This window comes from Chamaea fasciata, unplaced genomic scaffold, assembly GCF_029207755.1.
Source record: "Chamaea fasciata isolate MVZ Bird 193981 ecotype frontalis unplaced genomic scaffold, bChaFas1.0.hap1 SCAF_15, whole genome shotgun sequence".
NCBI classification, from domain to species: domain Eukaryota; kingdom Metazoa; phylum Chordata; class Aves; order Passeriformes; family Sylviidae; genus Chamaea; species Chamaea fasciata.
Window position 1 is genome coordinate 11,488,759 of NW_027094100.1, and position 21,554 is coordinate 11,510,312.

A 21,554-nucleotide genomic window follows, 5' to 3' on the forward strand; every position below is an offset into this window, starting at 1 on the left:
ATACCCTGTTAAAATATTAGGCAATAAAATCCTTGACTGTACAGTAGTTGCAGTTATAATTTCCCCCAGGTAGTGGAAGCTCTGTAATTTATTGCTGTTCAAGTTTGTACGGATCGGCGTGGTTGTAGCAGTGTAAAAAGATCTGCTTTGCTCCAAGTCCCTGTGTTTGTTGGTGTCCCAGCTCCCCTCCCTGAGCAACGTCTCATTCCTGAAACTGCCTCATTCCAGGCTTGCAGATCACATTCCCACAGGGGAACTCGCACTGTTCCTCCTGGGATGTAAATTTTGTAATTCGCTGCATACAAACATCAGTGCCAGCAACACTGAGGAAGACACTCGTGGTGTTGAATCCGTATTGCAAGAACGTGTTTGGTGGCTTCTTATCTGTCCAGAGTCTAAAATGCAAAGCATTCAGCAAACTCTGTGTTACTAGAGATGATCTCCTCAGTCTGTGCATCAAAATAAGATGAAAATGTAAGAAACTATCCCTGGGGGAGCCCACAAAAATGACTTTTCTCAACCTGAGTATGGAGGGTGAGAACATGAATCCCTTCCCTTCCCTTCCCTTCCCTTCCCTTCCCTTCCCTTCCCTTCCCTTCCCTTCCCTTCCCTTCCCTTCCCTTCCCTTCCCTTCCCTTCCCTTCCCTTCCCTTCCCTTCCCTTCCCTTCCCTTCCCTTCCCTTCCCTTCCCTTCCCTTCCCTTCCCTTCCCTTCCCTTCCCTTCCCTTCCCTTCCCTTCCCTTCCCTTCCCTTCCCTTCCCTTCCCTTCCCTTCCCTTCCCTTCCCTTCCCTTCCCTTCCCTTCCCTTCCCTTCCTTTCCCTTCCCTTCCCTTCCCTTCCCTTCCTCCATGTTGTCCAAGCATGCTCACCCACCCAGCACAGATACTTGGGGATAATTTCTTAGGGATGTGGCAGCTGGAAAACCTTGCTTCAGATTTGCTTTTCCAGGCAATACTGGGGTGTAGGAAGGGAAAAGGCAAACATTTCCCCTTTGCCTTTTTTTGTCTTTGGTTGGAAGGAATGATTTTACTTGAGATGGTATTTTTTTTTTTAAACGAAACCTCTGAGAAGTCATATTGCATCTTCCAAACAAACTGCTGAACTCAACTGCTTTTACCAAACGCATGCAAAATTTCCCCCTCAGGATCCTTAGAGGCCCTGGAGTGCCTGCCTTGCAAAACCTGGGGCGGTGAACAGAGTGACTCCAGAGTGATTTCCATAGGATACCTTCAGACAGTGTGCTTACGTGTATTTATAAGAACATTCATACACTTTTAACACATCAGATTCTCTTTTGGTCGGTTACTGCGCACACCAAGCAGAAGGAAAAATAACCAAGGTATCCAAAGAGCTGCTGCCCATCTGGCAAACTCAGAAAAAAACCCAAACCCTCCAAGAGGCACAGACAGAAGCAGTTTTTATCACCGACTTTCTCCTGTGCCCCTGAACACACGTGGTTGTCTCTTTGTGCTCATTCCAGATGCCTCAGGAACAGTATCCGCACCGGAGCACCATGCAGACCTCGGAAGGACCCCAGGTATACAAAGTGGGGATTTATGGCTGGAGGAAGAGGTGCCTCTATTTCTTTGTGCTGCTCCTAATGATTTTAATCCTGGTGAACCTTGCTATGACCATCTGGATTCTGAAGGTTATGAACTTCACAATTGTAAGTAGGGGTTACCCTGGAAGGTCTGGGGAAGATGAGGGAGGGTGCTGGTCTTTCCTCTGAGCATGGCTTCAGATACAGCTTCAATAATGGGGTGTTTCATTGCCATGGACAATCCTTTTTTAGAGAGGAACAAGTTTACACAATGATCCTCTCTTTCTGCTGGGTATTGCCAAGCTGAGGAATCAGCTCAGCACTGCAAATCATGTTCCTCTTATCTGCTGTATGTGTGCATATACATATATTTATGTAAACAATATATACCACCCATCCCCAATTTTCAATTATGAAGTGTTTTAAAATTGATGAAATTTGTTATTTTGAACATGGATATGGAAAGGATTTGAGCCTTTCTCTTAGGCTTTTTCTGCTTTGTTCCATGACTGGGAGGACAAGAATCTTGATTTGCTTTTTTATTTTGGGAAAATTCATGTTGTTCTGTAATGATGTAGTTCTGGAAGCTTCATGAAATAAATAATATTTACATGGAACTAAAATTTACAGGGTATCTCCCTGGCTGTGGTACTTAGGTGGAGCATATCCTTATCCTTGTATTGCTGTGCTTGGTGCCCATCATTCCCAGGGCAGCTCCCCCTTGCTGCACAGACTCCCTGGCCAGGGTTAGCTTTCCACTTCCAGGGCTTGTGAGCCTTTATGGATGGCAGTTCCTTGTTTTTCTCTAGATAATTTGAGCAGGCAGAGTGAAAATGAATTTATCAGTCACGTGTTCAAAGTAGTCATTGCCACCTTGTTCAGATGAGATTATTCATTTAAAGATTGTTTGAGTCTTTGGGAGAAACCAAATCTGAGGCTCTAATCCTGGTTTTACTTCCTGGGGGAGCTGTAAAGCTACACTTCCCTAGACGATTTTCAGGGACCTTCCCAGCCAGGCTCTGATATGAGCAGCGTGTTTGAAGTCTTTTTTGGCATTTCTTTCTCTGCTTTGGTCTTGTGCAGTCCCAAACAGCTGTGGCCAGCATTATGTCATTAATGGGCCATGAGAAGTTGAATAAACAATCTCTGGCTTCCTGTACCCAGCAGATAAAATGCTGTGTCAGGGGAACGTGCAGCGTTCATTTTCTCTAACCAGGTTGCTGTCAAGGTGTGCAGAGGATTGCAGTGCATGTGTGCATAGGGAGCAAGCAATTAGAAAGCAGTAATCCACAAAAAGCTCCTGTGAGCGGGCAAAGAGTGGCCAAAGTGGAGCAATTAATGCTTAGCCAGACCAGTTATTTAATCTTGTGAAATTGATGCCATTTTGATACCCATTTCATGCTGAAGTCTGGTCTGTAGATTAATGGAGTTGAGAAATAGATATTTCTGAGGTAATGGAGGAGTTGTTCGTTCATCATGCAGGCAGTGGTGTGGATATCAACCCGAGAACAAAATAAAAGGATTTCAAATTATCACTTTTCAGGAACACAGCTTTATTTCTTTTTAGTAACATAACGTCAGTCCCATGCATTTTTTGCTGATTGATGGTGGTCAGTCAGCTCTCTACAGACTGCTTGGGAAGTCAGGGGAACATCTGTGCTCCTTCTCCATCACTGCCCTCTCAGGATGCACTGCATTTTGCAGGCCAGGTGCTGAAGTGCCATCTCCTCCCTAGGGATGTGTGCAGAAACCTCCCATTTCCAGCAGCTCTGTCCCTCCCACTAGGATACAGACTGGCTTCTGGGGACATGCACTGATCTTCAGTTTCTTATCTGATTCTGTTTCCTTACTTGCCCTCGGATTACTGGGGATTATTCCAGGGTAAAGTATATTTGTGTATGGCTTAGTTAATTCATATCTACTAATGCTAGTGGATGATGAACAGCATTTGGTGATAAAAGCACAGGTGGTGCTACTGAGTCCTGCAGTGGGAGCAGCTTTATGGTTGTAGGCACGGCCACACTAGTCAGGGTGAGTGTTTCTGGCACAGTCAGTTGGAAATAAATACAAGAACTGGGCATGTAAAATGTGAGTCTTGCCCCAATATGCACCCATTCATCTCCTGATCTCCTGCTGCTCCTGCAGCCTCACCAGCTGCTTTGGATCCTTCTTTGCAATCCCTCCTGCACCATTCCCTGAGGCTGAGAAAACCACTTGGCTAAGTGAGTTTTTAGAAGCAGACTTTTATATCTCTAAGTAACAAATGTTGGGAAATTATCAAATGAGCAGATGCAAATATGGAAAAATCTTTAATTTGTTCCTGTTCTGATAAGAGGAGCTGAGTCCTTCTGGGGCAGAGGAGTGATCTGAGTAGTCAGTAAGCAATAGCTGCTGCTTTACAGGTCTGAGTTACCCCAGTGCTTGCAGAGCAGAAAGGAGGGGAAAGTTTGTGTTTCTGTTCTTCTGGAAAATTAGTATTTCTAGCATCTTTCCACCCCTGAGCTCTCCTTCCAGAACCTGAGTCTGTTCAACTCCACAGAACAGTCCTGGCACTTACCAGAATTTAATGATGCTCATTACAGCCAATAAGTGCTCACAGTGTTTTAATGAGCACAGCAAACCTGCTCAAGAAAACTCAGGGGTGTTTTAAATGCTGATAGTGGGGAGTGGAGAGTGAAGAAGGGGGAAGAAGATGAAGCAAGACACTCTCAGGATGAAAACCCACCTCCTCATGCTTGCTGTGGCAGTATCCATCCACTCCACTTTCTTGTCCAGCTCTGACCTCCCTTCCTCTGCCCTCTGCCTGCCCTCCTGGCTGGTGCTCCAGGGGACAACTCCCATGAAATCAAGCCATAAGCTTCCAATCAGGCTTTTAACAAGCAAGCATCACTAATTTATTCTAGGTTTTGCTTTTATTCTATTGTTCAAGGCTTAAGCAAGTGTATGTATGGCTATTGCCTCCTACACAGGGCTGTCACAGCAGTGTCACACCTGTGTGAGGACAGCTGGTCGCTGTCTGCTCTGTCCTCTGGCACAATCATTCATTTCTCATGTACTGTTTGATACTTGATTTGTTTTAAATGCCTTTTTCCAGCACAGGCTGTGTGAAAAACAGGCCTAGAGGGGACCTCAAATGTCACCTGCCCGTCCCACAGCTGGTTCCCATAGCCAGGTCCATTTGCTGTGCTCATTTACATCAGGGCTGAGCTGCTCTGGGGCTGCAGGAAGCTCTGGGCAGGCTGCTGCCTCTGAACCTGGCTTGGATTTTTAAGCCAAACTATGGAATGAATCTGGACCAAAGCCACCAATTTGGTTGAAACCTAAATTTACCCTGAAGGTGGCCTAGCCTAATTGAGGTAGAAACCACCATCCAGCACTCAGCTTTCCCATGATATATAGATACTGGGCGCCCTGCTTCATTCAGCTCTTGGACAAGCCTGGCAGTGAGTCTGTGGTTGGCACATACTGGGCTTGGGGAAGTGGTGTTAATGCCTGTGGGTTGTGTGTGTGACTGAACCACACAGCCTGCAGGTCCCTCGGCTGCATCCTGCAGTCTCATCAGTGTGGCAGAGGGCTCAGCCTCCAGCTGGCAAAAGTTGCTGCTGTGGTGGGCTCAGCCTGCAGCTGTGGTGGTCATAATATCCAGCTGTGGTGGTCATAATATCCAGCTGTGGTGGTCTAAAGCTCCAGCTGTGGTGGTCTAAAGCTCCAGCTGTGCAGGCTCAACCTGGAGCTGCACAGAGCTCAGCTGACGTGGGCACAGCCCCTGCATGGGTTCCTAGGTCCCAATTTAATTATAAATGGAATGAGAGCTCTTAACAACCCTCCTTTTTCTGGTCCACCTGCATTAGCACCCAGTGATGCAGCTCTTTAGCAGCAGCATTGCCCATCACTCTGCATATTAGCACATGCATATTTTATGCTGCACACCAATGATGTGATGGGGATCTCTGTTCCACCTATTAAACCTATTAAAATATTAAAACATTTTTCAAAAAGCTTCCTGTTGTATTAGTTTCTGAATATTACAGGAAAAGATGTGCTTACATAAACACAGCAAACCAATATCCTTATTTTAAGAAGTCCAAAGCTAGAAACCTCTGATAATGGGCAATGACAGTGCATTGACCTCTTTCCACAGGGGTAGCACACAATGCCTCGTATTTTAAATGGTGTTAGGAGTCCGAAGCACTATCCATTAGTATCCCTTTAGAGTCTGTTAGGCAGCAGGCAGAGCTTTAAACAGGAGAGATGAGGACAATGTCCTGTTGTGGCTGCCTTTAAATGTCACCTACTTGTCTGCTCATCAAACCATACAGGACCTTTTGCTTTTCCTTTGCCCTTCCCTGCTGTTTCTATCCACAGCTCCTTTTTGCTTGCTATGGATTGTATTATTTTGGGGCAGGAGCTGTGTGCATATGTAGTCTTAAATACTGGCAGGTTCTACTAGACTTTAAACTGTAATAAATAGAAAATAATAATATTTTCCTCCAATCAGTCTGCAAGGCTTGAAATTCCTGGAGACCTGTCTTCTAAGAATCATCCAAAGTAAAGGCTTCAGATTAGTTTTGTAAATAAAATATTCTGCAACTTGGTATTCAGGAGTGCCTCCATGAGCAAGACTTAACGTGTTCCTCCAGACTGGGAGAGCAGCATCCCTGGAGATATTTACAGATGTGCAGCTGTGGTATTTAGGGACAGGGTTTAGGGTGGACTTGGCAGTGCTGGGTTGGGCTCAATGATCTTAGAGGTCTTTTCTGACCTCAGTAATTCTGTGACTGTATGTGCTGCTTCCAGGCCTGTGCAGGCTGCTTGTGCCGTCTGTGTGTGCACCTCCAAGGGTGCAATGTGGGAATGGGCAGGCAGTGACCCTGTCCTTCCACCCTCTGTGGGGTTCAGAGAGGGGGATCTTCCCCTCTTGACCCAATCTGGCTCAGCCTGGAGGTCCCTCACCATAGTACGTGCCACCTCTGGGTTCTCCTTCCATAACCACACGAGGTTTGCACTCTTTAGCATGAAGTTCAGCCATATTTTATTGTTTTAATTGAACAGGAACAAATTACTTCAATTGTTCAGGTTTTTTCCCCTTTTTTTTCGCCTCAGGCTGCATTCATAGCTGAAGGGGTCTGGTTTAGCAACGTTGAATGAAATGTTGGCAATTTAGAGAGATAAAATGCTGCTGTGGGTGGCACAAATGCTAAATATCATTATTATCTTGCTTTCTTTATTAAAAGTTGCTAGGAAAAATGAGCTTTTAAAATTTGGTTATGAACAGTTATTTCCAATACAATTACTCCCTCTTGTGTGTAAACTACCTGCCACATTTCAATTACAGGAAAACCGTGGGGTAATAACACAGCAGTAAAGATGGATTAGAGTTAGGAAAGCTCATTGCCCTAGCTGGCAGGATTCTTCTATTAATGATTTAAAGGAATAGATTTTTTTTTTTTTTTTTTTAAATCAGAGATTGGCCCAGAAGAAAATGACTGTGCTGTTTATGTTCCCTTTTCATGATTTCTCTGGGGTGTCTTTTAGGTGCAATGGTAAGGCCAACATGGGAAGGAACTCTGATCAGCTTTTCAGCTTCTGCTTTGTGGTGCAGTTGTAATCAGCCAGCTGAAATTGGCTGGAGTTAGAATTAATATTACTACATCCTTATTAAGGAAAGAGTGAAGTTCTTTTTCTCTCCCTCTCCCCCTTGCACACGCACACATTACAAAATTGTGCACTTTCCCATCCTAATTCATGTTGCTCTTTCCGTAGAACAAGTAATTGTTCTGAGACTGCCTGCATGGCCCAAGAGCTTTGTGTATTTCCCTCCTTTCCTCATTCACATGGACTGCATCTTCTGATATAAAGATGTTAATCTTGCGGTGGCCTGACAACACCAGCAGTGCTGTGAGTGATTGTACTATAAAGTGAAGAAGTTCCTGTGGGTGAAATCCTTCCTGGCTGGAATTTAGCAAGAATCTTGGCACTGACATCAGTGGATCAAGCTCTTCACCATAATGCTTTTCATTTGCAGTTTTCGTTACAGTTGCTTCTAATTTCTTTCCTCTAGGTTGAGGATAAAATGTGCTATGCTTTTCTTTTATTCTTTTTTAGAGATCCAAATTTCATTTCTGGAGGGTTTCTGTTTCTGCATGAAAAGCAACTGGGATTACTTACCTTTTTTAAAGATACATATAGTACTTTTTGCCTTCACTCATTTGGAGTTTAGAATAATATAGTCAGTTTAAATAGGAAATTGTGTGAAGCTATTGAAAGTTTGACCCCTTCGTTGCTGCATCCTCCAGGACATCAGGGATTTGGTAGTCGTGACTTGTTGAGTTAAAGTGCATCAGTTTCTTCTACTGTTACACCTTTGAAACAGCAGTGTCTCATAGTATTTCATTTTTATTACCCTAATAACCACATTTCCTCAGCCAGTACAAGCACATAAGGCTTTCTTCATCCTTGTTACCAAAAAGTGATGAAAGGTCCCCATATTTTTACCTCTCTGTCTCTACTCTCTGCTGTACCATTGAGTTTTTAGAGGTCTGCCATGGCATTGGATATGCTGACAGATCATGCTGTGGGAGCAAAAGGAATAGTGAAATAGTAAGTCTTCTACTCGTGCCACTAACCCAAGCTGCATGTGCTGCCCTGCAATCACTTAGGAAACTCTTCGTGTTTTTTCTTTGACAATTGCTCAAGGCAGTCTGTGGTACACAGAGAATTAGGATGGCATATGGCCCTTTCCTCTCAAGTATTTTGTGTTGGGTTTCACAAGGAGCCGAGGTTTATGTGTCTGTGCTTCCATTTTGATGGACAAGATTCCAGCTCTCAGTTCTCAGATGTCTCCGAGCCACTGTTCATACTCAAGTCATCTGAACAGAGCTATACATCCAGGAGAAACAAATATCTCAAACATATTTAGTTACCGCATTTTTCAGAGGCAGAACAAAGAACTCTTATTTATTGGTGTCTCTACTGGGAAAGAAGCTGCTGCATAAATTCTGTACTTACTACTCGCCAGGAGTGAAAGATGTTATAAATGTCCCCACAGCAGAGAAACTTTTTTATTGGTGCTGTTTTCTTACTGGACACCAGAGAATTTAGCCCTGACATCCAGATACTCCAGGCTACATCCCTTGGTTACTAGTACTTCTGATTTGGAGGAAACTCAGCAATCCCATCTCCTCACACCTGCAGTTCAGTGCACGTGTGCAGGCAAACCATCATCTGCCAGACCTGCTTTATGGGCCATGCTGAGACTCAATAACTGGTCTTGTGTATATGCACAGCAGGAAAATACCTGATTGCATTAAAAATACATTATGACTTTGTTTGATGTCTCCAAGAACAGAGAGATACAAATAGATGGGGAAGGGAGGAGAGTGGCAGGGATTTGGGCGGGTTGCAGTGGGAGGTTGATCATTTGGTTTCTGGAATAACCCTTCATTTCCAGGTCCGTGCTGAGGTGGGGGGAGCACGATGGGGAGGGTTAACAGCCCAGGAGGAGCTGCTCAGTGTGAGATGGAACAGCAAGGAGGGCATGGGTGGGCTGTGCAGGGGGTGAGTCATAAACTCTTGATCCCAGATCCTCCCTCCTGCCACCTCCCTCCAAAGGAGCTTGTTCTCAGCTCCTCTTTCATCTGTAGAAATAAGATATTTCATATTAGCATTCATCTCAGTGCCAACAAAAGATCTTCAGACTCGCAGTTCTGAAGCAGAGAGAGATTTGTCTCTTAGAGAACATGTAGAAGGTATTATTATAAATGTGCAAAAGAACAAAAACAAGCTCGCTGCTAAAATGTCGATAATCGGTGAGTCCTGTGAATAGCTTACAACCTGATCCTTCCCCATATTCTCACAGTGCAGGAGGAGAAATGATTTAATTTGGGGATCCACGCAGAAATGACATGCCATGCTGAGCCATAGAGTCAGTTTGCTGCTGCTGCTTCTCTTGTTCCTTGAGCTCTTTCTTTTTTTCTTTCTAAGCTTCCCAACATCCCTCCTGAACTCTCTGCTCAGCAGAGAGCAATGGCCTTCCAGGCTTTCAAAACCCAGCAGCCAGTGCTGGAACAAAACCACAATTCCTCTGAAGCACCTGTTCTGCATGGTTGCCTTCAGGCTGAGGTGCTGCTTGGAGCAGCCTCCATGCCTTCTCCTTCTTATCCTGGAACTGCAAAGCCATCAGCTTTTCTGAAAATGTTTCTTGGCATGCTGAGCCCCTGCTGTTGGAGTATAATCCATGGAAAGGGAAGGGAGGTGGCTTTCTCTTAGAACTGTAAATGGCTGAGGAAAGTGTGAAATACTGAGGAGCAGAAATCTTCCTGTGCTTTGGGTGAAGTTGGGTCCTGCCTGTTCAGTGGGATGAGCTCGTGTTTGGCTAAACAAAAAGTAAAAGAGAAGTGCCCTATTCTTCCCACAGTTGTGCATTTACTTTATTTACCTTCTGCAAGTGTCTTTGCTGTGATGACTGAGGGGTTTGAGGCCAGAACTACAGCCCTGTGCCGTGCAGACTCTCTCTCTCCCCTCCTCCAGGGGGGGAAATATTATCCTTGTATTAGCTCTTCTCCACTCCCATGCCTCATTTGATGGATGCACTTAAAATACGTGCTGCCATTTCCTGTGCCTGTTCTTCCAGAGCTCTGCAGTGGAGATGAGCTTGAATATATCACTCGAATTCATCATAACTTGAGTTTTAGTTCTGGCCATTTCCACTTCAATTGCATCTTCCCCTTTACCTGTCCTGCCTCGGCTGCCATGGCCACCAGCAAGATGGACTGAGGTAATTATTTGTATTTAGGCCTGTTTCTGAGGGACTACACTCCAGTGCACTTGCATGAAGGACAGCCTGTTAGCACTGAAATGATGAGGCTGCAGCCAGACTTAGAGAAGAGGAATAGATTCACTCAGGTAATTCAGCCTTAACCTCTTGAGTTCTCATTACTTTGCGTCCACCCGGTGCTGCTGCCCACCTCTTCCCTTTTTAAATGAGATCCAGTTACTAACAGAGAAATTATGGCAATTTGCTATATGAAATTTGTGATTATTTGCATTTAATTAAAGGCTTCTCTTGGGAAAATGAAGGGCAGCTTAACCTCAGAGAAGCCTCTACATCTCCAGTAATTGCTTCTAATTGAAGTGCTTTGAGTTTCCATCCCACCACAAGAAAAGGATAAAAAAAAAAACAACCAACCTCTCAAACCTGAGAAGTTCACTCCCACACAGAGGGTCCCTGAAAATTATTTTATCCTTGTGCAATTAAGGTGACTGAGGGTCCTCACAAATGATTCTTCAGTGTGGGTTAAGCAGCTAAAATTGAAGTTTCATTACTGCAAAGGCTGGTTTGTGATGTGCTTATGAGAAATCCGAGGCACAGCCCATATTCCTGAGCTGGAGTGCTCACAGACACAGATGCAGGGGTGCAGGTGCACATCTTTTGCCTAAGTGCTCCTGGTGGTTTCTGGTTTTGTACAGGTATTTTTGACTTGCAGTGGTATTTTGCTTATTATTGGCTGAATCTTTTTGGCTCAGTGTGTCCTGTGAAACACAGGAGAGGGGTTTTCTCAGCTGGAGGTGTGCAGAGCTAATCAGCAGGAGAGCTTTCGGGGTTGGGAACATCTTGGACATCTCCCTGCATCTCCACCTGTGTGTGCCTTAGTTTTTAATGCTGCAAAAAGTGTGTCCTTCTTATATCAGCTCCATTCCTTGGCCATCCTGGCACATGGAGTGTGTCCCTAGAGCAGGGGCGGCATTTTATAAACCACCCATCCCTGGCAGAAGCATTTGGAACCAGCCCTGCTCTGCCCAGGGGCTGCAGTGCCCAGGGTAGTGGTACTGGGGGCTGTGGGTGCCCAAGGGTCCCATCCATGTCTGGGGAGAGGAGCATGTCACCTCGTGATAAAGCCACCACCTCCCCTCAAGCAGCACTTCCATTACACAAACTCTGCCCAATTAAAGCTCTCAGCATTTCTGTGCAGCTTCTGGCAGTGATGTCTCTGCTTACATCCTTTGGTGCTGTTAAATCCCTCCTTGTGTTGTGGATCTGGAAACAGGCATGGCATAAATAAAAGTTCGTGTGTTGTAGCAGCAGACATGGCAATTTTCTGCTGTTTATTCCTTCCACTGAAGATACCAAAGTTGATAAACATGAGAGTGTTCTGCTCTCCTGTGTTCTCACCTTGTTCATTAACGCCTGGTATCACACAAGTCAGCAGGAACGTGCATCTGATTTCTGCTTTATTATCCCTAAGGCTCTCTTTAATTTACACTGAAACACATAAAATCTCTAGATGGACTGCAATCTTTGAGAGTGGCCTCTGAGATGGCTATGGGTGAATTGTCAGAAATGTTTCTCATTGTTTGTCATTTTTTTTGAAGTTGCAGCTGCAGATAAACACATGAAAACCTTTCTGACCCGCCTCTGTTAACTTCTTAGCAAGCAAACATGCTTGGAAAAGTGCACCTCTTCATTTTAAGAATAAGGAAAAAAAAGAAGTTTTCATTCTTTATTCAGAGTCCTGAAGTACTTGTATTTCGTGTAGGTGCAAGTCATACAGACGTGTGTAGGTGCTGATTTTGATTCAAATTATTTCATAGGGTGGTATTGTTTCTGGCAACAAATATTAATCTTTCAAAACAAGACATTAGAGAATTTTGTTCTAGGAAACGAGGAAATCAAATGCCTTTTATGGTCTTAATTTTCTCTGTATAGTAGAAAGGGAATTCCTGCTAGTTACCTATTTGTGCACACAAACCACTTCTGAATAAAACACTTATGTACAGGGAGATATCATCTACAGAGACTGATGGAAGGCTTGCAGCAAAGCAGGGAAATTCAGGAAATTCAGCCTGAGCAGCTGATTGGCTGAGTTCTGGAAATACCAGGTGGATTTACAGCAAACTGCTTTGTCTAGAAGGGAGAACAGTTCAGTTCACCGCAGGTATAGATTGAAAGGCAAATTTCATCTTTATTTGAAGTTTCCTATTGACCAAAGATATTTGTCTTTGTTAGTATGAAAAAGGATTCAGCCTTGTGCATTGCCCAGGAAGCAGGCTGGATGTTAGAAAGCTGATGTGTGTAATTCCTTTCTTCTTCCCTGTGGAGCCACATTTACTGCCATTGCACCTTCCTTCTATTAGGAAGCTTTTGTGCGGAGCAGTTTGCCTTGTCAGTCCTTTTTATATTGAGCTGAGAATGAGGAACTTTTACATATTCAGGGCTAAAATAAAAATTCTCTGTACAGGAAGGCTGAGACCAGTAAAGACCCTGCTGTTCTTGCCATGTCAGAAGCTGGGGCATCCTCGACTCTCTTCCCACAGGAGCACCACTGTGGTCACTTTTCATCCTCCCAGCTGCCAGCCAGGGCAGCTCATAACAAATCTGCACTCACCAAAATGGCATTGAGAGATTTCCCTACAGGAGCAATCTGCACGAGGGAACAGCTTTCAACTTGAGGGCAGAAATCTGTGCTGTATGTAGGTGGGGTCGGAACCCGGGGTGGGAAGGCAGTTAATTCCAGTTTTGCTTGTAAATTGTGCTAAACAGACATGGAGTGGCCAGTCAGTTGTTGCATGGCTTGGTTCTCCTCTTGCAGGGATGTAAATGGGTTGCCACCCATTTACAAGTTGGTGTTGCACAGTTACAAGTGAGAGAAGAACAGGCTGGCAGCACAGAGCTCCAGCAGGCAACAGCAAAGGACAGGGATTTAAACTTTGAAATATGGACAGTATCTGGGCAATTGCAAAGAAGAGTCTGTCCTGGTTTGGAGGTGTTTTGGAATTATTTTTTTCTCCTCATAGGCAACAGAAGAGACTCTTGCTTTGGGTTGGTAATAATCTGCAGGGTGACATGTTAAATGGGTTTCACTCACCTACGAAGTTTGTCAGTTTAAAAGAAATACATAGATACTGTGAGGATTTATGCAGTACAGAACACATACAAGGACCCAGGAGAGCTCTACAGACAGAAATAGCTGGAAGAAAAAATACAAATCCATGCTCTGAAGTCTTGCAGAAACAGGCTTCCAGTTCTGGAAACATGGCATAGGAACCTGGAAATGGTGGGCAATTACACCCCTGTAAAGGAGAGTAAACTAATCAGTTGTGCTCATTTCCCTTTCCTTTTCCTCACTGCATGTTTTCCTGTTCTTGAAATGAATCCATCCAGTCAGAAATGTGAAGGTAAATGGCTGAACTCTCTGCTCAGTCACAATTCTCCCTGATGCTCATGTTGGAGGCGCTGGCTGAAGTGCTCACTGAGAGCCAGCGCGGAGAGATGATGAGATCCATGGTGGGGAAATGACCACCATCCATCCAAAATGTTTTCAGCAGCAGCACTGGGAAGGGAATACACTGGTGCAATCTGTAGCTCTTGTTTCTGTTTTAAAGGTCTCTAATGAGCCATGTGTGCACTGCATTTCACCCTGGGAAATCCCACTGAAATCTGGCACTCGCGTTTCATTTCTTACGCTGCTATATTTAGGGCAGAAAGCAGATCTCCCAGCGTGGCTCCTTCTGGCTTCTAGAAACCCTGCAAAGTGTCTTAGTAATATACACTAATTGCTTACCAAAGCTGCCAGCTCCCTGTGAAAATCCTTTCAAAAGATGGGAAGTGGAAGCAGAGCAGTTGTCTGCACTTTCTGCAGGCACGTGGCAGTAGCCAGTTGTCGTGTCTGTGCCATGGGGATGAGGGACAGATGACCTTGATGGATGTGATGTTGTCTTCATTACTGAGGGCTCACACTCAAAAAGCTGTTTTTCTGCCCCTCCAGTTTTATTCTGTGGATGAGGAGTCCAATCAGAGGTGTCTCCATTAAGTTTTAATGAGTGAATTAGATATTTTTTAAACCTGCAATCAGTGGCAGTCTCAGAGCGTGCATATTCCCTTCCTCTGATGTATTTATTTTTAATAAGTTCCCATCTTTCTTGACCTTAGTTCCACTAAAAGTCGTTCACAGCCATGCCAAGTCAGACATTTAACATCTTGGTATAATCAAAGGAATGGACGTCTCTGTTCAATGCAATCTTTTTCCTGTGCTGAGGCCTGCCAGCCCAGCTGGACCCAGATTTCTGCAGCTGAAGTGAGAGAGTGGTTCATGCTTTGTGCTGAAGAAATCTGGTGCCATGCTTATTTTTTTTTTATTGTGGGTAGGAGGGAAAAGCAATGCATTTCAGTGTTAGCAGTGTAAGGTGAGAATATGGTATTTTTATATCCTGGTATTTAGGGAAATATTTCAGGTATTTCATATCCTTTCCAGACTTGTCTATATAGGAAAAAAATCTTTAAAACTTAAGAACAACCGAGTGACTGCAGTTTGGTAGAAATGGCATTCAAAATCTACTAAATTAAGCAGAGAACATGTCCATCCCAGCACCTTTCTGTTATCTTTCACAGTTCTTTGATAGGGACATAATTTTCTGTGATCACTCAGAAAGATGGTTGGATATTTTTTCTATTAAATTCTGAAGGACTTAAACCTTTTCTGGCTTACCTTTGCTATTTTTCATGTTTATATACAACAGTATAATGCATCAGCATTTTTATACGTTTCCCATATAAAAATGAGCCATGTTTATAGAGGCTGTCAGACTTTCTATTCCACAGAATAACTGGAGCATCACTGTAAGTTGACACCAGCCTAAAAATCACATATAGTTGCTGAAATGTCTTATTTTATGGCCCTGTTGCTGTTTAATAGCTAAACTGTGCCCTTTCCTTAATTTACCGTCGCTATCCAGGAGTACTTTGGTGTCAGGGGATGCTCTGCAGAGGTTCCAGGGTAGCTCTGCTGCTTTTGTGGCTTTCCTGATCAGCAAAGCTGCCTGTTGGTTGAGGAACTGCCCAAGCTGTGATAATTAACTGGTGAGGTAAACGACTGTACACTGCTTTAACCTTCTTTCAGCAGGTTTCTCCTACCAGGCACTGGAATATAAAATGATTACTTTTTTTCCTCTCTCTTCTCAGTATTTAGCCTCAGGAGATTTTGGATAGGTTTTGGCTATTACAGATACAGTAAATGCCTAGCTGGAAGCTATCTGGTACTTATAACCTTAAGGTATTTAGGAAATCATAAAAACTGAATGGATTTTTTTTTTTTTTAGGAGAAAAGCTCCAAGAGCACTGCTTGCCTTTCAGGTAAATTCCATTCAGGATGATAAATTATGGCTGAACTGAACCAAAATGTTCCTAATGGCCCTAGTCAAAAGGCCTATTACAGGATGTCTAACTCACTTAAATTCCTTTTGTCTCTAAATTGTTAATGATTAGGTGTTCTAGGGCTAAAGTGATATACACTTAAAGGGCACTTTGTTTTAAGGTTAGCCAAACTGAGCACCTCAAGTGGGGGACGCAGATTCACTTGAGTGACCTTCAGGCAGAGAAATCAGGATGCTGTCTCTACAGGTGGGTAATTTTGTGGGAATATTTGCAGGAGACACTAGGCAGGTTTGTGGAAAAGGAAGCAGAGGAACATTCTGGAGCAGAGAGGAACAGCAGCTTTGGCCCGGCACTCGTGGTTTTTAAATCGCACTTTTGACATTGCGGAGAGAAAGTTTATTTTTCTTTGGTTATGACATTTGGAGGAGGAAACATTTGATGATGTCAGAGGTGTTTTCCCAAAGGAACAGCTGGTCAGCTGTAAGGCACCAGCCCTGTGCTGACTTGTGCAGTTCCTTGGGTTTAAGTGTGGTTTTGCAGCAATGGAGGTGCCAAACCTGTCTGGTAATCACAGAGGTTTGGACTCCTGTCCCATCCTGTGCTGCTGACCAGTGAGCAGTGCCATGTGTTTATCTGAAAGGATGTGCAGTGATGTTGTAGAAATCCCTTCAGCAGTGTCAGCTTTAGGGACTTCTCAATTTCATAGACTTTTAATGTCTCCTGACAGTGAACCACAGAAAATTCCAAGTCACTTCACACAGGCACTTTTGGGACCTGAGTACTCACAGCAGCAGCCTTGCTCACATGGATAATCATGTTCAGTTTGGGTTTTTTTTAATTCATGGACGAGTTTCTTGGAATTGAGTTTTGTCTTCTAATCCTTTTCCATGAGTTTTGCCTTCTAATCCTTTTGAGCACACAGATCCAGCTGTTGCACACACTGTCTTCTGCTCAGGCAAAATCAGAGGTGACCTGAAGATCCAGTCCCTGGATCAGACTCACACTCACCTTCCTTTATCCAGGGCTTTGGTTCAGGGCCAGCAAGCAGCGCACGCAGGAAAAAATGCCAAGCAGAAGTGCCAGGACTGGCCCCCTAATAAAACATATGCCCATGCACAGTTGGGTTGCAGAACAAGCTGAAAGCATGTTTTCCAGAATATCCACATTGCTCCTCGGGCTGCACAGTCAGCTTGCAGGCATTGAGGACCATAACACTGCCATCTTCTGACATTTTTATTGCAGAATAAAGGACGAATCCTTTATAAATTTCAAAATACCCATTTTCCTTTGGTTTCTCCCCTCTTGGTGATGCAGCTCCCCGCTGGGGAGTTTAAGCAAACATTGTTCCCAGCTTGTTTGGGATGCTGTTAATGGGAATTCCTGGCCCAGTGCATTGCAGACGTCTGGCTCCTCCAGAATGTTTCTATTCCCCGCTGTGTCGCTTCCCCTTTGATATCTGATGAGTCAGCAGGTCTTTAATTGCTGTTCCTCTTAGCAGGGAGTTCTCTCGCTCAATACATTAAATATTTGATTGCCCCAGGTCTCCAGACAGAGCAGGGCACACAGGGGGATTCACAGCTCCCAAAGCAAAGCCTGTTGCCCTTCCAGACAGTGATTTTGGCAGCTCAGCCCGAGGCTGTGCCTGGGAAGCCTCTCCTGGAGCCCGCGGGGACCACGGGCATCTGAGCAGGGCAGGTGGTTTGGGATGCTGGGAGGCATTTTGGGCAAGGCAGCAGCTGTGCTCAGTAAGGCTTGCTGTATGAGAGTCTGCACATCACCAGGGAGGCCCCTGCATGGCCAGGAGGAGAGGGTGGCTACATGTCCTGCAGCTCCCAGAACTCTTCTTTGCTCTTTTTTTTTAAAGAAGCAATGCAGAGATACCCACTGGGATACTCCTGTGCTTGGTGGATTGTGGAGTGTGCCTTCTGGGACTCAGGAAGATGGGCTATTATAGCAGTAAAATTATCTTCTGGTAACTATCTTGGATATTATGCATGAATTTCATACTCAGTGAGCTGAAATAAGGACACTTCTAATCGTGTTTTCCAAGTGTTTTTAGATGAATGCACCGTGTAGGGACAACCTCTGTGCCTTGCAGAAGGAAGCCTGGCTTCCAGGTGGGGCTGTTCCCTGGGCAGAGTTGGGTTTTCAGCCTTGCAGGTGGCACCCTGAGAGGGGACATGCAGAACATGCTGAGAAATCTGGGATTTGATGACGGCTGCTGATTTCCTCCCAGCTCTGGGGAGGAATCTCTGCGCACGATGCTCTGTGGGAGCGTGCAGGCTCATGATGGGGGAAAGCAGCAACAGTCCTGAGGATTGTCAGCAGTGTAGGCTTGAGGCAGGAGCTGCAGTGCAGCCTGGGGAGGAGAATCTCCCAAACGTACCTCTCTGCATCTGCCTTTGTGCTTCCTGTTGCTCTGAAGTCTCAGTGCCTCCATGTTTCCAGTGGAGCGTGGAGTTGTGTTGGGAGTAGAATGTAAAGGAACACTGAGAAATGCAGGCAACAGCGTGCACTTCACACACACATTCCCTCTCTTCATCCCTGGAGAGAAGAAAGACCTCGGTGGGGACAATGGGGGAAGGAAGAGCCCTACAGCCTCACTTTGTTAATCCTGTTAGCCTGGTCCTAATGTAAGAGAAGCTGCTGCAGTGCACATGCTCAAGCAATGGCTTGAAAAAAAAAAAAAACACACAAGTTTCTCTCCCACTGAGTCAAAGAGAAGCAATCTCACTCCCACTGAAATGAAATAAATGCAGCTGCTATTAGAGCAGAGCAGTGAGCACCAGAACTATCATTTTGTAGAGCAGATCTTTTAAACAGACCTTCAGATTAAGAAAAATAGGTGCAGAATAAAATTCTGTCCTGAAGCAAAGTTGGCAGTGCTGCAGCAGTGAGACAGAGGAACCCTATGAATACATAAGTGGTGTTTTCCCACATTATTCAAAGTGCCCACTTGCTGAGCAAGTGGAGCAGAAAGTTCTGAGCAGATGAGAAATGGGGAGAGAACCGTCCATCCACACAGAGCCTTGACTTCTGCAGGCTGTTAATATCAGGGATGTCTGTGACCTTCCAGTCAAGCAGGGGAGAATAACTCATCAGCAGTCAGGTTCAATCCAGCTAATGTTTCCAAGATTAAATGCTTACTTGCAGACTAGATCCGATTGCCAATTTTATGGTGAACCCTTCCTGTCCCTACAATTTCCAGTGTTCAGGCTGCTGCAGGTTTTGAGCTGAGTTGCTGCATGCAAGGACAGAGCTGGGAAGAAATGTGGGAGAGCTTGAGAGGCTTCCTTTGCTCGGAGCAATGCAGAAAATTCCCACTGTGGTGCTTGGTGAGAACAATGCTGCTCCTCAGTATCTGGATTCCAGAGGTGCCCTCCAGGTGAGGTGACAGTTGCCCTTGTGGCCCTTCAGCCACATCCAGCTCTCCAGGAGCTCCTCCATCCCAGTGGTTCTGCCAGGGTGTGGAATGTGACTGAACAGCTCTCACGGATGAGATTGGCCATTGTGGCCCTGTGGCACTGCAAGGCTTTCCTTTTGAAGGATGCCACTTAGAGATTTTACCAATATCGTCATTAATGGAAACCAGTTGATGGTCCAGCCCTGTCTAAGGTAGTAGAGCACACAAGGAAAGCTTGGTGACAGCCAACTTCCAGCATAAGCCAAAGCTAAAGGCTTTTACAGCAGTAATATGCACTGTATTCTAGGTTGGAAAATCAGGGAGTTTGCCTCTGTTTGCCTCAGCCCTCACGAGTGGATTTGTAATGGAGGTGGGCTGAGTCACCCACTCAGTGCCCATGTCAGGGAAGATTTCCGTCGAGCCAGTTTACCTGTCTCCTGTTGATAAAAATAATTGGAATTATTGGAGCTTCAAAGCCGTGGAGAAAGTAATGGATGACCAGCTGCACTTCAAATGAAAAAGTAATCTGTGGAATAATTGCTGCCAGTCAGCCCGAGCCCAGCTGTGAAATATTAATGGGTTGCTTGATCAGTCTATACAGAGCTCTCAATCATCCTCCTAGAGAGCAGCACAAACCCAGCAAACAGCTCAGGATTTGTTCCCAGCCAGATTATTGACAGGAGCAGAATAAGATGTTCTAATGTGGCGTTTGCTGGAAGCAAGTAACAGTTATTGGGTGCTAATGGAAAACTTTTTCATAATATTTATGTGTTCAGAAATGATCTGTCTTACTCGTCTGCCAGCACCCACCGTGTCTCTCACTGGGGACAAGCAGTGGCAGCCTGTGGACAGCGTTGCTGTAAAACCTGGCAGCCAGTGATAGTCTGGGAGGAAAAAAAAAATTGCATTGAACAGAGGGCTTGCTATATTTAACAGTAACCTGTGTGCCTCAGAGCCTGGTGAGAAGGAAGCTGCCACCCTGCTCCAGTCAAGCTCTGCACTTCAGGTGTGCGAACGCTCCCGTTTGCTTCAGAGAGACTTTGCATAAGCTGAAGCACTTTGTGAGATTGAAGTCTACTGAGTAGGAGTTCATAAGTAAAAAGAGAAAGATCTGCACAGGATTTCTCTTTTTGGAGCCCTTGAACTTAAGGGAAGTTCAGCTTCAAAAAATAGGAGGCAGCCAGGAGTGAACAGAGGCTGCTTTGATTAGGAAAGATGCAAAGTTCTGATCGTCCCATGAGATGTGAGCCTCATGCTGCATTTGTTAATGAGAATTACCACTTCTTTGGTGCCTCTTCTCTGTCTACCTCCTCCTGGTCACAGCACATCTGAGCATCTCAGTGTCCATCCTCCCACATTGCCTTGATGTGCGTACAGGACAGTGCCAAACCTCAGAGAAAAATCTGGTTTGTCTCTGAAGGGGGGTTCGGCTTTGGGATTGGGGGCTGCCCTCAGAGCTTCTGTTTAAAACTAGGAAATGAGGGATCTGGATCTCTGAAGTCTTCATACTGTACAGCTTTGAGTGTGGATGGTTTTTGACTTCTGAGAAACAAGTAGCCCAGCCATCACCCTGGACAGGGCAGGACTTCCCCTTCTCCCTGAAGCCCCAGAGCTGTCCTTTTGTGTAACCTCGTGTCATTCTCTGGCCCTGTTTTCTCCTTCCCAATCCCTTGCGTATCACCACTACTGAGATTTTTTTGGAAGGGACGGCTTTTATATAATAAAATACATTATTGTTATTATTAGGTCTGTAATTATTGTATTTGTGTATCACAGCAAACATAGGCTCAGATTTCAGAATTAACCAGTGGACTCCATCCTCAGCAGTCCATTTGTTTGACCGTGCAGCAAGTAGTACAACACAGAAAACTTTGCTTTTCTGGGCAATATGGCCTGGAGGAGCAGAGTCTTCCAGAGCCTGCAGGACAAGGCCAGAGAGCCTGTTGAGCCACATGTTTAAGATGATTGCTTTAGGTATTATTGCATTATAAATAGCAGCTAATAATAGCAGCATAACAGCAAGGTTCTCAGCTGATGTAAATTGGAAACTGTAATTCCGTAGAAGTTAATGGAGCTCAACTGATTTACACTAGTTGGCTGTCTGGCCCCTAGCAAATGATTCTAAATCTGATAAAATTAAATGAGATTCAAAGCTCTCTCACATAAGAGAATATTAAACCCTATCTCTGCTGTCAGACTTCTGCATGGCTGTCAGGCTTTGTAGCTGGGACTTTAAGATCCTGCTTTTAGTTCTTGATTTTATTATTTGATATTTTTTTCACTTCCTTCTCTTTTATTTTGTTTAGTTGGTTAAATCATATTTCCCAAAAAGGAGAATTAGAAAAATCATCCATTTTCAGGCATCGTTAGATGCCATTTGTTGGTATTCACGAGCTGTTGGCAGAAATCTTCAAGCCATGGAGATTTGTGCTCTTTAATTTCAGTTCAGAATGCAAACAGAC

General features: G+C 44.7%; 1 protein-coding gene across 5 annotated transcripts in view; it reads left to right on the top strand.

The window, feature by feature from the left end:
- SGCD (sarcoglycan delta) overlaps window positions 1-21,554 on the top strand; it is a 269,247-nt gene that overhangs the window by 143,352 nt on the left and 104,341 nt on the right. For 4 of the 5 annotated variants that reach the window (XM_066197273.1, XM_066197274.1, XM_066197275.1 and 1 more), the window contains one exon: window positions 1,481-1,666. In XM_066197273.1, the coding sequence (XP_066053370.1) occupies window positions 1,481-1,666 (186 nt within the window). The remainder of the gene's footprint in view (window positions 1-1,480; window positions 1,667-21,554) is intronic. The other variant, XM_066197276.1, reaches the window with a different exon arrangement.